Source organism: Tachypleus tridentatus, chromosome 5 (assembly GCF_004210375.1).
Source record: "Tachypleus tridentatus isolate NWPU-2018 chromosome 5, ASM421037v1, whole genome shotgun sequence".
NCBI lineage: Eukaryota > Metazoa > Arthropoda > Merostomata > Xiphosura > Limulidae > Tachypleus > Tachypleus tridentatus.
The window spans coordinates 40,168,243-40,187,880 of NC_134829.1; the positions used below are offsets into that span (position 1 = coordinate 40,168,243).

Here is a 19,638-nt window from a genome sequence, read left to right on the forward strand (position 1 = left end):
TACTAAAAAAGATCACAACTTTTGAACAAAATATAATTTTGTAGTTATAATAAATAAACTCATTGGTAACAATATTGTATGCCTTAATCCATTTGTTTATCTGATAAAATTGGGTGTGTGAAATAAAATATGTGATGAGTTACAGAAGAAGAAAAAACAGTCTGAAGATGTGACAGCTTTTAACAGTGAAAAGCCTCCAAATTATAAAGGATGATTACAACAATAAAACATTCTGCAAAAGAAATCCAGATTGTTATGCGTGGTTAGATTGTTTCCAAGTTTTAATGTATGGTGTTTTAACGTAAATCAACAATTTCTGTACAACAGAGGTCATATTTTTATTTCTTATGTCAAAGACCAAATACGTTTCTGACTTCTAAAATAAGTTTATTAAATGTTGTTTCTAAAAAGTGGGTGTTCTAATCTCTTTAGTGCACGTTAAAGTCCTGAACCCTAAACAAATGATTTTCTCTTGCCTGATCTTCAGTATCAAAACATAAGCCTCTTGGAACCTTTTTAATTCAATAAAAGCATAAACTGGTTTAGAGGCATTAAGATGTGGTATTATTCCATGATTTTAGAAAGTTATTAAAGTGCTTACCTAAGATGATAGTATTAAGATGTGGTATTATTCCCTGATTTTAGAAAGTTATTAAAGTGTTTATCTAAGATGATAGTATTAAGATGTGGTATTATTCCATGATTTTAGAAAGTTATTAAAGTGTTTATCTAAGATGATAGTATTAAGATGTGGTATTATTCCATGATTTTAGAAAGTTATTAAAGTGTTTATCTAAGATGATAGTATTAAGATGTGGTATTATTCCCTGATTTTGGAAAGTTATTAAAGTGTTTATCTAAGATGATAGTATTAAGATGTGGTATTATTCCATGATTTTAGAAAGTTATTAAAGTGTTTATCTAAGATGATAGTATTAAGATGTGGTATTATTCCATGATTTTAGAAAGTTATTAAAGTGCTTATCTAAGATGATAGTATTAAGATGTGGTATTATTCCCTGATTTTAGAAAGTTATTAAAGTGCTTATCTAAGATGATAGTATTAAGATGTGGTATTATTCCCTGATTTTAGAAAGTTATTAAAGTGCTTATCTAAGATGATAGTATTAAGATGTGGTATTATTCCATGATTTTAGAAAGTTATTAAAGTGCTTATCTAAGATGATAGTATTAAGATGTGGTATTATTCCATGATTTTAGAAAGTTATTAAAGTGCTTATCTAAGATGATAGTATTAAGATGTGGTATTATTCCATGATTTTAGAAAGTTATTAAAGTGCTTATCTAAGATGATAGTACGTGTAGCATCCTAGAAATATGAACAACTGAAAAGTATGAATAACTTTCAGTTTTTAAATATGTTTGGTTCTTAAAATACAATCATTTCACTGATAATTTTCAAAGACTGAGGAAACCTACCTTTGTTTGGCTTTGGAATCCCATATTTCTCATGAGGGCGATCAGATAGGGCCCCATCTTCAGCAGAAACTTTAATAGCATAAGCTTGCTTTTCTTCCCTGTCAAATTCTATTTTTGTGAAAATGGTGCCAGTTTCTTCGTCAATTGTGAAGTATCTATCACCACCTTCCTCAATTTTATAATAAACCTAAAAACCACATTAGTATCACAAACAAAAAAGTTGGTTTTCTAAAGATTAAATCTGTTCCTTGAATAATGCAATTACACTTAGATTTATAAAGTTATACGTATTGAACCTGGTTTCTAGTAGTGTAAGTGCTCAGACATATTACTGTGTCACTGCAGGAGCATTCAAGAAAAACAGGATGGTAATGCATATAAAATTAAAGAAAATAAACAAAGGAAACATTCATTTTTGCTATATAAATATTGGATTGCTGTTTTTTTCCAAAACAGAAGAAGAAAAAAAATGTGATAAATATTTGTTTCACAGAGTAAAATAAAAGTAAAAAATAGCAGTCATTGCTAATTCTTTCATACAGAGTTAACTGTAATAGCCTGCCATATTAGGGAAGACAGTAATAATAAGTAATAATACAATACATGCCACATATTAGGTCTTGAACTCCTGTGGTAAGTTTAGAAAACGTTTGTTGAAACTTCTTATTATACATATAAAATATTAATAAATAAAGTTTAAACTAACTTTCATAAAATAGCATTTCTTCAAGGTCCTATTTATTTTGATATTTTTATATAGTTTTTAATTTTTAAAATCAAATACATAATTTGCCTCACAGACTTTAAATAATTATAAAAAACTACTTAACAATTTACTGAAGGTTCACAAAACTGACTTTTACATTTGTCAATAGAGGGAAGCACATAAGTTTAGCTTGAGGAGTCAATTTCTTCCAATTAATAAATACATAACTGCCATATCATAGCATTAGACTGAAACAAGTAACTGTAGGCGATGCACAAATATTTTATGAATAGATTAAACTTTCACTTACAAAATCACTGATATGCATTTGAATATCACATATGAACAGGTTCAAGAAAAGCTGATAAAAAATCTTAACTCTATCTCTACCTTATTATTAGGATAAGTTCCATCTTTATCAACAGCTGTTACAGTGGTCACTTTAGTCATTGGAGGCATGCCCTCTAATACTGTTTCTTGTTCTGTTTCAATAAATAACGGGATTTCGTCATTCACATCTTCCAGCACAATGTAAACTGTGCATTCAGCTGCTAACACGTTCACACCATTGTTCTGAAAAATACAGAATGTCTATGAAAAACTTTATGTTAAATGGCATTATTCAGTGAAATACATTTTAATGAAATTATAATGTTTATATGAACATCTAAGTGCATAGAACAATTGTAGGTCTGATATAATAACGTTGTATTATCAGTGCAGCTGGTAAAACTATAAAATATACATGTTCATGATGAGTAAACATGAATGGAAAGCAACTGCCTCTTGTAAAAATGCAAGAGTAGAGAATGAAGCTTCAAAAGTCTTCAGTTTTTTGTCTTCAGATCACCATTTGTAAGATGTTACAGATGCTATGTTCACGACTTCATCGTTATCTCGCCCCACGTCATAAATTTAGCATCTTTCCTAGAACATCTTAATTCTATATGCAAGAGTCTACCTCATCATGTAAACAGAGAAAATAAACAGAGAAACGAAACAACAACAATCTACTGTTTCTTGATGTACTCATCAGAAGACAAGAAAGGAAAACCAATGCAGCAATATACAGAAAACCTGCCCACACTAACAGGTATCTATATTTCCAGTCCTGTCATTCAACCTTGGTAAAATGTGGTATGATTCAATGCCTAAATAAGAAAATATATGTCTTGAGACATCCATTAATACAGAGTGCCAGAAATTTTAAGAGTATTTTAAACAAATCAGTCTTCACCAAAAACTCACTGACAAAAAACCACGATAGAAAGAAAACATAATAAGAACACTACTGCTACAATTTATCTCTCCTAAGTACAAAGTTTCAGTGAAAAAATCAAATGCATAGATGCCCAATGGAAATTTATCAAGACAATAAGAGTTCATTCTAGTGAAAACTAAAGAGAAACTTAGTAACAAAAAATTCAAAAACATTATCTATGAAATTCCATGTTCCTGGAATTAAATATACATTGGAAAAACAGGAAAAAGACTCAGACAAGAATAAAAGAACATGAACACAGCACATGAAAATACAAAATTCAGCCACTGGAGAATACACCATGTCAACTGTACACAACATAAACTGGGATAATACTAGAGTCATCAACACAGACAAATTTTGAAAATAAGAAAAGTTGGTTGGTTTATTTGGTGTTTTATGGCACAAAGCAGCTATGCTATCTGCATCAAACATCTGGTAAAAAGTTAAAATTAAAGTAAGTTTATTAAAATTCATAAAAGGAAATTAAGATAAAACAAAACAAAGTTAAATAAAAACATAAATAGCATAAAACCAATGTTTACATCTAGGCTACAGCAGTAAGAGAAAACTACAGTAACACAAGTTGTAAAAGACTTTCTGTAGCATAATTGTAATTATCATAACTCACCAGGAAGACTAACAGGTAAGTACAAAAAACCACTGTCAATCACCTGAAGTTGGCCTTTCCAGTCCTGGTTCTGAGTCATTTGATGTTATGGCCATTTTCAAAAATTAAAGTAATAAGAAAACAAGAAAAATGGAAGATTCTTTTTACATTAACAGAATAAATCCTCCACAAAACAGCTTCATAATTAGAGGTGAGTAATCTATGACTATCATTGATTGAAACTTCGTAAAGGCTTTCCACCAATCAGAACCACAGATAAGTAAACCAATCAAACAAATCTTCCATAATCCACCAGGATACTATAATAACTTGCAACATCTTGCACACACTGACCTGAAGATGAAAGGAAGAGGAATTTGACACATCATCCTTCACACTGTGTTTTTTACAATAGACAACTGTTGTACATTCCAGTTTATTCATCTACAGTAATGATTTAAGAGGAGTACCTTACAGTCCATTCTTTCCCTATTAATAATGTTCTTTGAGACAGCCCTCATTACAGATTATCACTCTGCCATGCAACATCTATTGCAATAAGAAGCATCTGTGCAATACACTGAGATGAATATTGTTTGCCTCCTCTTTTTCCATATCATCCAAAGTCCATTCACCTATGTGAACATTGAAAAATCCTGTTTCGGCAACCCAAAGAAGGCAATTAAAGATGGCTGTAAATGGTACAACATGAATTATATTTTTATCCTGAGGAACTCTCATACTGACTTAAACATTTAATTGGATGCTTTGCTTTGAGAGAGCACTGACGTGTTAGTCTTATAGTATACTGGCATCACCTTGGTATTTTTTCATGATTTTTTGGAGATTTAGCTTACCCTTACAGCTGTAGCCTGCAACCACCATAAATCCCTTGGTCTTTGCCTCATGGTTTGCACCATTTTTAAATGTTTTACCACTAGTAATAGGACCTTCACATTATCCTACCAGTTAACTGCAACACGTAGATCAGTATACTGATCTAAAGTGCTCCAGTTTTGGGTCTTCTCCTGAAATTCAGTGCACCTCTTATTTTTGTGAGATCCTGTGTAATAACTCTTTTACCGGAACTGCATGAAGAAATTCAGAGTGTCTAATCATCTGTGTAATGACAATGAAAGGTCGGGGACACATGGATAATTATATGTGTATTTAATATGGAACCCTCTATATCAGCTTTCTAATCATGAGTATAGGTTTATCTTCATTCTGTAAATAAACTTGCCATAATAAATTCACATAAGTTGATCACTCAGATTCTTTGACAATTTTATTGAGACAAAAGAAAAAGACACACTCTTTAAAGATTAGAAGTTTAGAAGATCAGTAAACTACCTCATACAGCTTAATATTCTTATGTGAAAGGACTTAATTTCAGATACTATTATATTTTTTTACAGCAAACAAGCTCCATTACAGTTACTTTCCATAATATAACTCACCTCAACTCTAATGGTCAGATTATACTGTTGTAGTTTCTCATAGTCTAAAGGATAGTTAACTATGATGTCAGCCCACATCTCATTATAGCTTTCAGGCCGAGGAGTCAGGTAAAAGGTATCCTTGCTGTTTGTTTGCTCAGTGCTTCCTTTCATCAGTGTGTAAAAAACTGCTGGGTCATCTGGAATCCCAGACCTACATACACACACCACTAGTACTTAATGTGCATTTAATATTTATAGGAAAAGTACATTATGTGAGGACCTCACGGTAAGACATGGAAATATCTATAGGGCTTACAATCACTATAGTACCTCTGAACAGGGAATACATCTATAAAATATATAACAAAGAAGTAATATCACACCCTAATATCTATTTATCTATGAAACAACAAGAGTTGCAAAAAGTACACAATTTTTATAGGAGAAAACAAAGAAAAATTAATATATATATATATATTAAGTCAAATAATTATCTAGGAGTTATTACATTGTTAAAGACAATGTCATCATTTGTACAATGGTGCTATGGAAAATGGCTATACTTAAAAGTTTATAAAAAAAATGCATATACTATTTTTCACTTCAACAATATATAAGTATATTTACAAGTTGGCTCAAACTGTGTTCTCAATAACCACATTATAAAATATTATACACTTCATCTTTCATGGCATACCAGCATATCCTACAGTATATATATAGTACATATACATAATACTAAAGCATAGTATCAGTGCAAATATGTAGTATCAGTATATATAGTACCAGTATAGTGTGCTAGTAATAGGAAGTACACAGTACAAGTACATAATACCACTATACAGTGCCAGTTCATAGTGCCAGCATATACTACTAGTATACACTATCAGTATATAGTGTTAGCACATAGTAACAGTACTTGCCTGTTAAACAATTAATTGGAAATTCAACAAATGTGACCGCATGAGCAAAATCTAAAAACATTACACACCTTCACTCCTTCCAAAATCGTTCTAGTGTAGTAATAATCTAAACTGACACAACTAAATTCATTTTGTGAACAAGAAATAATAAACCTAAAACAAGTTTACAAAGATGTTACGGTGTCACTTGAACTAGTCACTTGGTAAAAAGGTTTGTTCTCAAGGAAGTGTGTAACATCTTAACTGTTGTAAGAAGACGAGATATTTTATAATGTTTAAAAGTTAAATAGTTTTCATAATCGACCAAAAGAATTTTTAAACCTGCTAACCTTAAACTTATCATTACTCAGAACAATTAACATGAGAAAACCACCTAAGTTCACTCACATCACTGATGACAATAAGTAATGTGAGTGAACTTACTACAGTCAATAGTTCACAAATCACTAGAATGCTTACTTAATAAGTACGTGCATAATAAATATGTAGAAGAAATATCAATTTAACTAGATTTACACATACGTCACAACATCCATGTACACTGGAAAACCTACCCACTGACAAATACCTACATTCTAGTCCTACCATTTAACCTTTATAAAATGTGCACTGTGAAAACAACCACTCATTGTGCCTTATTGTATAATAAAAAGTGAATAACTTGCACCATTCAGGATAGAAAATAAAACTGTTTCTAAAATTAAATAAAGCCGTTTAACACAATATGGTAAATATTAATACTTAAAGAGGGAAGAAAATACAAAGAATGGGCGAAGGGACGATTATGCATCTAGCAAAATACACATTGATGTAATACATCAATACATCTAGTAAAATACACATTGATGTAAATTAATGTACTTAAAAATTCTTATTGATTTCAGAACTGCCAATAATAGTTGATACCCCAAGATGTACAAAAGGACTTAAAACACAGATAAAATGATAAAGCTTGACTGCTCAAATGTGTGTAGTGAAAAAAACACTTTGCAGTCAGTAAGACAGCCAAAAAGCTTTGATTAGAAACTGATAAATGTCATTTAATAGCAAAATCAAGTACAATATCATACAGGCAAGCCTAAAATTACTATCCTACATTATAATGTTACAACCCAGTTTTTACGACTGTTTAATGTTACCAATGATTCAATATAACATTGTTATGCCATTAGATAAGACATTAAATATATAGTTTAATGTCTTAGATGCTAAATTAACCACATTAATCTGTTTTTAGTTTCAAACACCTCATAGATTGTTTCAATATAATATTTTTACTGATCCTTCACATTGGTAACAGGACCAAAATGTTCTTTAAATCTGAACACAAAGATAATTTCTGTTAAAGATGATAACACACCTAGCTTTCACACTTGTAACCACTTCCCCACGTCCAAGGTTCTCTTTAATCATTATAGGTCCGTAGATAGGTTGATCCCACACTGGCGGGTTGCTGTCTCTGTCTACTACTTCTATTGTTAATTCTACTGTAGTTAAATGTTGTGGTTTTCCTTTATCTAAAGCAACAGCTCGCAGATTGTACTGTTGACGCTAAAAAGAAAACAGAAGTTTGTATTACAGTAAAATCTTAAATGTTCTTATGTGGTAGAATGTTACATAAACTAAATAAGTACTTGTGTCAGAAGTTGAAGAAATGTGACTCTTGTTTCATGAGGTATTAATTTCTTACACCCCAGTTTTTACCACTGTTTAAAGTTACCATTCAAGTTCTATAAGAACATGAATCTTTTAAAAAATAACTCAAAACTGAACATTCTATCGAAACACTTCAACCAGTATTATAAAATACAAGTATATTAATTAAAGAAAAGAAAAAAAGATTTTAATTTGTATAAATACCAAGCCAATTTGTATTTATAATTTATTCGAATTATGATTATACCATCCCAGTTATCGATAATTGGGATGCCATTTTATTATGTATATAATTCTGTTTTTTAATTTATTTAAATTGAAAATTACTTTTTACTGTTATTTTTATTGCAAATGTTGAACAAGCACATACATCTAGTGACTTCTGAAGGATAACCCATCCAGATTCAGGGTTGACCTTGAAATAAGTGATATCTGATGGATCATATGGAGCAGATAGGTTGTACATTACAGCTCCATTATCATCAGCATCCTCATCTGAAGCTGAGACACGTAGAATATTTGTACCAACCGGTGTGTCTTGCTTCACGTGTTCTTTGTATTCTTGCCGGTCAAAAAGTGGAGGATTATCGTTGATGTCGGTTATCTCAACTTTAAAAGAACAAGCTCCCTCTAGTGGAGGATTACCTCGGTCAGTAGCTTTTACTGTCACACTCACAAACCGTCCATCTTCTCCTTCTCTATCAAATACCTGTAAGAAAACAAATTTAAATCTCTTTGCGAATCTAGGTCTTTAAAAGTACTTGATAAAATAGAAAAAAAATAAATAAATTTGTGTTTCAAACAGTGGAATGAAAAAGAAAGTTCAACCCTTGAGCAGACAATTATTCCTAACTTAATATATGAAATCAAGTAAATTTAGCTATTTACTTTAGTTGTTAGTTCTACAGGACAATGTTCTTGCTTTGCAAAATACAGACATTATCAACATTTAACGTAGAATGTAACTGAAATTAAAATATCACATAAGCACTTTAACTTCCAAGTTACAATGATGGATAGCAACTGGTAATTTTCTAGTGATAGGTTCACTGTCTTTTGGCTTGGTTTATTAATTTATTACACTTCTAATTAATATTCTGATAACAAAGTGATAAACCTGAACTTGAAATTCTTTCAAACCAGAGCAAAAAACACACACTAACAATGCACTGTTTATTCTAAGGAACATTTTATTGTTTCGCTAAGTGTATGTGTGTTTTTATAGCAAAGCCAGGTTGGGCTATTTGCTGAGTCACCAAAAGGAATCAAATCCCTGATTTTAGCATTGTAAATCTGCAGACTTACTGCTGTATCAGCGAGGTACTTCACTAAGTACCATATTTGCTATACAATCTAACAATACATACGCTTCTTGTAGAATGGAAGAAAAAAAGACTAAGGATCAGTGAAACACAATATGGAAATGGAACTGTTATATCAGTGGAACAAAATATGGAAATGGAACTGTCACATCAGTGGAACAAAATATGGAAATGGAACTGTTACTTCAGTAGAACAAAATATGGAAATGGAACTGTTATATCAGTGGAACAAAATATGGAAATGGAACTGTTACATCAGTGAAACAAAATATAGAACTGTCACATCAGCAGAACAAAATATGGAAATGGAACTGTCACATCAGTGAAACACAATATGGAAATGGAACCGTTACATCAGTGGAACGAAATATGGAAATGGAACCGTTACATCAGTGGAACGAAATATGGAAATGGATCTGTTACATCAGTGGAACGAAATATGGAAATGGAACTGTTACATCAGTTGAACGAAATATGGAAATGGAACTGTTACATCAGTGGAACGAAATATGGAAATGGATCTGTTACATCAGTGGAACAGAATATGGAAATAGAACTGTTAAATTAGTGGAACAAAATATGGAAATGGAACTGTTACATCAGTGGAATGAAATATGGAAATAGAACCGTTACATCAGTGGAACGAAATATGAAAATAAAACTGTTACATCAGTGGAACAAAATATGGAAATGAAACTGTTACTATCAGCTATTTTACCCTTTAGCATAACTGTAAATCCTGCTGACTCAACATTTCTGAAGTTAAAAAAAATATTAGTATACATAATTGAGGTGCTGCTAATTTAAAAGTAATTTGATTTTGTTTTGAGAGAAATCTAAAATAAATTTTATCAAGTAAGATGTAAAAATAAAATAAAATTAGCTAAGAAATGTATTTCTAAATTTTATGTTAAAATATCCCAGATTCACACAATCAGCATTTTATCTCCAGATTCTATCACCTATATAAGGTTTTACAAAACGAAAGAAAAGACCTTTAAGTGAAGATCAGTAAAAGAAAGAAACTCTAACTGCCAAATCTAATGAAAGTAATAACTCACCAATATTTTTGCATGGTTTCTTTCCATTCTGAATATGCTGAATCAAGTTCTTCAAAAGTGTAAATTAAGTTGATGACATAATTTGTAGGAGTGAACAAGTACATGTGTTTCTATACTTCTCATGTCATTAGATGTTTCTGAAACCCTTATTCAAGATTATTTCACATACCTTTTGCTCTTTAATGAAACTATTTTTCTAATGTAACACTGATATTAGATCACATAAATAATGAAATTAATCATACTTTACATTAGCTCAAATTATATTTAGTAAATAAACTTTTTAGTCTATAAATACATTTATAAAAGTTGTATCTCAAAAACATATTCATGAATTTTCTAGTCACAGGTTGAAGTTGGGATCTGTGAAACTGTAAAAGTAATATTTTTAAAATCATATAATTAAAAATTCAAGATATTTTTAATCAGCTAGCAATTAATTATATATTAAACTGTAGTTTAGAGGTACAAGGTGAGCCACAAAAATGTCTTAAGCTTCACTGTAATAACATTACTGTGAGGTTAGATGCAGAAATCCCATATAAAAAAAAACTTACTGAAATTATCCAACAGAAATATAATGTTATAAAAAAGAATAATAAGTCTTGCCACTATAAAGAACAACTTACAACATCAAGACTACTACAACATCAAGACTACTAAAACATCAAGACTACTAAAACATCAAGACTACTAAAACATCAAGACCACTAAAACATCAAGACTACTAAAACATCAAGACCACTAAAACATCAAGACTACTAAAACATCAAGACTACTAAAACATCAAGACCACTAAAACATCAAGACTACTAAAACATCAAGACCACTAAAACATCAAGACCACTAAAACATCAAGACTACTAAAACATCAAGACTACTAAAACATCAAGACTACTAAAACATCAAGACTACTAAAACATCAAGACTACTAAAACATCAAGACTACTACAACATCAAGACTACTAAAACATCAAGACCACTAAAACATCAAGACTACTAAAACATCAAGACTACTACAACATCAAGACTACTACAACATCAAGACTACTACAACATCAAGACTACTAAAACATCAAGACCACTAAAACATCAAGGACCACTAAAACATCAAGGACCACTCAAAACATCAAGACTACTAAAACATCAAGACTACTAAAACATCAAGATTACTAAAACATCAAGACTGCTAAAACATCAAGGACTACTAAAACATCAAGACTACTAAAACATCAAGGACTACTAAAACATCAAGGACCACTAAAACATCAAGACCACTAAAACATCAAGACTACTAAAACATCAAGACTACTAAAAACATCAAGACCACTCTAAAACATCAAGACTACTAAAAACATCAAGACTACTAAAACATCAAGATTACTAAAACATCAAGGACTACTAAAACATCAAGGACCACTAAAACATCAAGACTACTAAAACATCAAGACTACTAAAAACATCAAGATTACTAAAACATCAAGACTACTAAAACATCAGGACTACTACAACATCAAGACTACTAAAACATCAAGGACCACTAAAACATCAAGGACTACTAAAACATCAAGACTACTAAAAACATCAAGACTACTAAAACATCAAGACTACTAAAACATCAAGACTACTAAAACATCAAGACTACTACACAACATCAAGACTGCTAAAACATCAAGACTACTAAAACATCAAGACTACTAAAACATCAAGACTACTAAAACATCAAGACCACTAAAAACATCAAGACTACTAAAACATCAAGACCACTAAAACATCATCAAGACTACTAAAACATCAAGACTACTAAAACATCAAGACTACTACAACATCAAGACTACTAAAAACATCAAGGACTACTAAAAAACATCAGACCACAAAAACATCAAGACTACTAAAACATCAAGGACTACTAAAAAACATCAAGACCACTAAAACATCAAGACTACTAAAACATCAAGACTACTAAAACATCAAGACTACTAAAACATCAAGGACCACTAAAACAAAAACATCAAGACTACTAAAACATCAAGACTACTAAAACATCAAGACTACTAAAACATCAAGACTACTAAAACATCAAGACTACTAAAACATCAAGACCACTAAAACATCAAGACCACTCAAGACCACTAAAACATCAAGACTACTAAAACATCAAGGACTACTAAAACATCAAGACTACTAAAAAAACATCAAGGACATCACTAAAAACATCAAGACCACTAAAACATCAAGACTACTAAAACATCAAGACTACTAAAACATCAAGACTACTAAAAACATCAAGACACACTAAAACATCAAGACCACTCAAAACATCAAGACCACTAAAACATCAAGACCACTAAAACATCAAGACTACTAAAACATCAAGACTACTAAAACATCAAGACTACTAAAACATCAAGACTACTAAAACATCAAGACTACTAAAACATCAAGACTACTAAAACATCAAGACCACTAAAAACATCAAGACTACTAAAAAACATCAAGGACCACTAAAAACATCAAGACCACTAAAACATCAAGACTACTAAAACATCAAGACTACTAAAACATCAAGGACTACTAAAGACATCAAGACTGCTGCAACATCAAGGACTGCTAAAACATCAAGACTACTAAAACATCAAGACTACTAAAACATCAAGGACTACTAAAACATCAAGGACCACTCAAAACATCAGGACTACTAAAACATCAAGACTGCTCAAGAAAAAACATCAAGACTGCTAAAACATCAAGACCACTAAAACATCAAGACTGCTAAAACATCAGGACCACTAAAAACATCAGGACCACTAAAACATCAAGGACTACTAAAACATCAGGACTGCTGCAAACATCAGGACCACTAAAACATCAAGACTACTACAACATCAAGACCACTAAAACATCAAGACTACTAAAACATCAGGACTGCTACAAGCATCAAGACTGCTAAAACATCAGGACCACTAAAAACATCAGGACCACTAAAACATCAGGACTACTAAAACATCAGGACTACTAAGGCATCAAGACTACTAAAAACATCAGGACCACTAAAACATCAAGGACCACTAAAACATCAAGGACTACTAAAACATCAAGACTACTAAAAACATCAAGACTACTAAAACATCAAGACCACTAAAACATCAAGACCACTCAAAACATCAAGACTACTAAAACATCAGGACTGCTAAAGGCATCAGGACTACTAAAACATCAAGACTACTAAAACATCAAGGACTGCTAAAACATCAGGACCACTCAAAAACATCAGGACCTACTAAAACATCAGGACCACTAAAAACATCAGGACCACTGGGCATCAGGACTGCTAAAAACATCAGGACTACTAAAACATCAAGACTACTAAAACATCAGGACTACTAAAACATCAGGACCACTAAAAACATCAGGACCACTAAGGCATCAGGACTGCTAAAACATCAAGACCACTGCAACATCAGGACCACTAAAACATCAGGACCACTAAAACATCAAGACCACTAAAACATCAAGGACTGCTAAAACATCAAGACTGCTAAAACATCAGGACTACTAAAACATCAGGACCACTAAAACATCAGGACTACTAAAACATCAAGGACCACTAAAACATCAAGGACCACTAAAGACATCAGGACCACTAAAACATCAGGACTGCTAAAACATCAGGACTGCTAAGGCATCAGGACTGCTAAAACATCAGGACCACTAAAAGGCATCAGGACTACTAAAACATCAGGACTACTAAAAACATCAGGACCACTAAAACATCAGGACTACTAAAACATCAAGACTACTAAAACATCAAGACCACTAAAACATCAAGACTACTAAAACATCAAGACTACTAAAACATCAAGACTACTAAAACATCAAGACTACTAAAACATCAAGACCACTAAAACATCAAGACTACTAAAACATCAAGACTACTAAAACATCAAGACTACTACAACATCAAGACTACTAAAACATCAAGACTACTAAAACATCAAGACTACTAAAACATCAAGACTACTACAACATCAAGACTACTAAAACATCAAGACTACTAAAACATAATAGAAGACATGTTTTCTTCAGTAATACAATAATTTTTTCAAATATTTTTATTGGAATAAATATAAAGCTATATATTATGAGATTAATCAATTACTTATAAGCACTGGTTACATCAAGTAGGGCCTGGCATGGCCAAATGGTTAAGGCTCTCAGCTCATAATCTGAGGGGCACACATTTGACTTCCTGTCACACCAAACATGCTCGCCCTTTCAGCCGTGAGGGCATTATAATGTTACAGACAATCTCACTAATTATTGTTAGAAAAGTAACCCAAGAGTTGGCGGTGGGTGGTGATGACTAGCTACCTTCCCTCTAGTCTTGCACTGCTAAATTAGGGACGGCTAGTGCAGACAGCCTATGTTTATTGTTCTTACAATATACTGTTTAAAAAATATTTTCATCAACATATAGGAATGTTTAATTTTTAATAACACATAAGAATGTTCACCAATTAGGAATTCTAGTTTAATCTGTCTGAACTTAACCTGTTCAGTGCCGTAGTCTAGATAACTTGTCCAAGCCGATCGGTAACACAGTGCCATGGACGAGTTAATTGGTTCTCTATAATACCTAACTTCAACGCTAGATGTCAACACCATACATGCATTTGACCTACTTACAAATTGTTTCACTTTCGATCCAAAATGGCGTCACGAAAAAAGTTACAAAATGAAGAAGCATTAGAGTTGTATTGTAGCAGCTGAAATACTTGGTAGTTAACAGGTTAAAGAGTAACACAAATAAATATCACTGCAGCTACAACATGATAAAATCTGTGTACACAAAATGAACTGCTGAGATGAGTGTAATGAAAAAGAGTACTTTGCAGACAGTAGGACAACAACAACTTTGATCAGAAACTGATAAATGTCACTTAATAAAGATTTTGACTACATATTTCTTACAATGTTCTAGCTCTTCCTTTATATTTCCTGATTTAAGTTTGAACTTCAGAATATTCCTAAAGTTGCATGTCTATATATTTTAGAATTTAGCCCTTTCCTCAAACTCTGATCCTTTTAGATCAGTACATGTGAGATGCAGCCCCATATGTAGTACATCTTTAAACATTAGTAGAACAGTATAATAAATCTGCAACATTTTACTAACCTTGTTAGTCTTTACATCTCAGAAATTTCATCCACCAAAACTTGGTACCTTTCTGATTAGGTTGCTGTACAATACTATAATGAACGAGTCCATTGTGTCCTTTGTCTTGATCGCTAGCCTTAACCTAGGATGAGGATCATTACCAGATTATAAAATAGCTCAAATAAAGCCTGTTATTAGTAAAGGATTAGGCAAAACAACAACTAAAGAAGGTTCATTTGAGGGTCAAGTTCAACCTCGTTTGTAAAATCTTGAGTATTATAAGTAATAACTTAACAAAACTAAATTGTAAATTTTTATTCCATACTTTGAACTTTGACACTCTACCATATTTTTTTCATAAATTACGAACAAAAATTATATAAAAATACAATAAATTGTCCAAAGAAAGCCCTCAAAATTAAGTTTGAGGTCTTCTATTTTTTTACTTGTAATGTATTTTTAAATATAAAGTGCAATTTTCCTGCATCTGACTGAAACCAGATATAGAACCAAATGTTTGTTTTAAGTTTCATATAACTACAAATGCTACACCAAAGAAATGCCTTATAACATTATTATGCTACAAAAGCCTTGTTCTAAGAAAGTATTAGCTTGAATATAATACTGGTTCAATTCACTATACATGTGACAAAAATAAGGAATTATAACGTTTTTACCACAAAAATAAAAAAGCAACTCTAATTTGTACCTTAACCAACACTCAATGGAAATGTAGGTCAGTGCAAATGAAAAATGTGTAACTGGGATACATGTTTTAATTTTGATAAATGCATAACTACAAATTCAAGTGTTTTTCATAAAAGATTATACTAAATCCTATCATTTCACACAAATTTGTATTGAGCTATGTAATGTACTGCAGCTGAGTTTATATAAAATAATGATTATAAAGCTACAAGAATGTTACGAAACTTAATACATCGTTTCTGACAAAAAAAGCACCTCACAATAAAAGTAATTAGCTCCAATGTTAAAACAAATTATAGAAATGGAATCATTCACCCAATAATTACTGGAGCACTTTGTTAGAACTAGAAAGTGAAGTGAAATAACAGTTTTTGTTTATGATTAATATAGAAGGTACCCACTCGAATGACTGTGGTTCCACTTGGGGCTCCTTCCTCCACTGTGGGTGAGTAGGTGCCACATTCCTCAAACTCAGGTTTATTGTCATTAACATCAGTAATAAATACAACAACCAAAGCTGTGCTTGTGTGGGGTGTCAAACTACCATCTTTACAACATGATCCATCATCTTGAGCAGTAACATTCAACTCATACTTGTCTTTGTCTAGCTGGATGAGCCCATTAATCAAACGGATTACCCCTACAAAGAAATAAATATATAAATAAACAAAACAAATCTCACAGAACAAGAAACTAAGTTAAAAGACAATATGAGAGGTCATATATCAGTCATGTTACCAGTAAAATGTTTTGTTATGGTATCAATATTTTTTTTTCCAAAGCCCACTGTTTAGCTGAATCTATTCAAACTTCACATGTTGAAGCAAAAGCTAATAGTGCAATTAAAATTTGTCAGCCTTCTTTTAATTATATTATTTGATAAAAAAAAACTATTAAATACACAAATACACACACACACACACAAAAGAAAGTCATAATTACTAAGGCAATATAAAAATTCAGAAAAATATCCACACGTTACTGAATTTAAACTCATTAGAAAACAGAAACAAAATCAAATAAGATAACACAAGAAAATTGTTGTTTTAAATAAGTTTATTCATCTTGTTTTTACTTATGTGTGACATATTTTCTTCTTTGACCATCTGTAATTTTCTCTGTTAGTAAAAAGTATTACAATTTACATTCAGTTATTAAATTAATTTGAACTAAGAAACTGATACCACTATAAATCCTGTAATTAATGTAACACATGATGAACAAGAGAACTAATATTTGCATATAAATATAAGAACAACAACAGATATTTGGGCATCCAGATCATCACATCCACTAAACTTTAAAATATAAAATAAGATTCACTCAAAGCCAGCCGTTATCATTCAATACGTTTTAAGTTTTCTTAAATTCCCTCAAATTAATTACATCTATCACACCCGAAGGTAACCCATTTGATGGACCAATCACTTTGTTAGAAAAATAATGCTATCTTAGCTGAATATGACTCCCACCTTTTCAAAACATATATTTGTGTCCCCTAGAGCTACCATTTTCACCATCAACTACACGTACAGAGGATGCATCACCACTATCAATTTTCTTAAATACCTCCATCAGATCCCTCTAAATCTTCTTTCCTATATGAAAAATGTATTTTCAATAGGTACTTCCCACTTCTCATAAGATTAGCTACTCTCATTCATTATTGCTTCCTGTGTGTAAACTTTTCTTTACAAATGCCACAAGCCTTCTGCTTCCTCTTACTGAAATTAAGTGATTCCAAGATGGCTTTCATGTAAATCATCATGTGTCATCTCTCCACCAATGGAGCATTATTTATTCACATGACACATGTGACTTCCTCAATGTGTCTCTACTGAACTATCACTTCAAAGTTTGACACAAGATGGAAGAGCCAAAAAGTGCGAGAAGGAAGAGTGGGAAGTGTGAGAAGAGGTAAATACCATAAAGAAATATATTTTCAGTACAGGAGAGTTTTAACTTCAATATAGCACTCCACTCACAAGGTTAGCTATAATCCCACACTAATTAGGAGAAGGGATCAGTGCAAGGAAAAACAGATGTATACCCTGAAAACATCTCAAGGATACCTCTACAGACAAGAGAATGAGGCCAAAACCACACCACTTCTGACCAGGTATATTTTTCACCTGTCCATAAGGAATGTAGAAAAAGGGCAGAAAAAAATAGGAGCATATCCAAGTGGGAGAAAATTGAGGGAGGATAAGTATCTAAATCCATGGATAGATATATGCAAGTCAATCCAATGAAGCAGAAAAATGGATAAACAAAAGATGAGTCTTACAGTGTGGAGTGGCTAGGGCATGATGGCTGTACTTGGCAAGTTAGCTACATATCCATGAGGAAGTAGGATGAGAATAACAATGTCTTCACCTCAAGGCACACAGACCAGGGAGAATCTAGAACCATTCCAACAACAGGGCATAACAATGATGTTTTTAGAATATCTCAATATGAGAACCCAACGTTCAGTATCAAATTGATGTCTATGTAAACAAAATGTAACCCCCCTTCAGCAAAATTGACCAGATACATCCAATAATTAATAACATTCACGAATAAAGGTACATAAGAGATAAAGGGGGAGCAAAAACGAGGAAGGAAAATGGAGAACCTTGAACACACATGAGAATTTATATTGATAGGTTCATTTTTAATCTAAAACCTAGACGCAAGGTACTGACATCCTTATGGAGTTAGAATAAAGGCTCATAATCAAAGGGGTGAGTTTCAATTCAATGTCTCGCTCCACAGTAATTGTATAATGTATATTACAGAACAGCATGTCATCTATACCAGCAGAACCATGAAGCATTCAGACAGGAAGATAAACATATAGAAATTTGAGGAACCAATCTTGGCTGAAAGCACCAATAGCTAAAGTCTGAGGCACCAGGGACCAAAAGAGGGGTAATTTGTGATTTGGAGCAGTGGCAAATGCATTGATGTTAGGAAAGCACCCATAAAAACAAGAGGATAGAGAGATCATTCCATTGGATAAATCTTGTTGGGGTGGAAAAGACAATCTGCCATGGGACTGAAAGCACTTAAAACATGACACATGATTAAAAAAGGTGGTATATGTGGACCCAATAGAGAAGATCCAAAATCCAATAACAAAAGGACCAGGTAATAAATTGATGACTGATATATGCCACCAATGACGAATTGTCAGAATGAATCATTACCAGACAATGTCTGGTTAGAGGTAGGAAGTGATCCAAACCCCCAATAGATGGCTAGAAGCTCAAGGATACATAAGAACTGCTTATCAACAGATCAAGGACCCAAAACTTCCTGGTGTTCAACTCATGCATCCATAAACAGATATAATCTTATTGAGGATGA

At 32.1% G+C, this 19,638-nt stretch overlaps 1 protein-coding gene across 1 annotated transcript in view; it reads right to left on the reverse strand.

The window, feature by feature from the left end:
* Positions 1-1,346: 1,346 nt before the first annotated feature.
* Positions 1,347-19,638, reverse strand: part of LOC143250339 (neural-cadherin-like) — a 30,666-nt gene continuing 12,374 nt past the window's right edge. The window contains exons 7-15 of the mRNA XM_076500788.1: positions 16,689-16,927; positions 15,633-15,721; positions 10,538-10,566; positions 9,375-9,382; positions 8,409-8,747; positions 7,743-7,933; positions 5,478-5,670; positions 2,537-2,719; positions 1,347-1,627 (exon numbers count right to left, since the gene is read on the reverse strand). Of these exons, the coding sequence (XP_076356903.1) occupies positions 1,391-1,627; positions 2,537-2,719; positions 5,478-5,670; positions 7,743-7,933; positions 8,409-8,747; positions 9,375-9,382; positions 10,538-10,566; positions 15,633-15,721; positions 16,689-16,927 (1,508 nt within the window). The 3' untranslated portion in view covers positions 1,347-1,390. The remainder of the gene's footprint in view (positions 1,628-2,536; positions 2,720-5,477; positions 5,671-7,742; positions 7,934-8,408; positions 8,748-9,374; positions 9,383-10,537; positions 10,567-15,632; positions 15,722-16,688; positions 16,928-19,638) is intronic.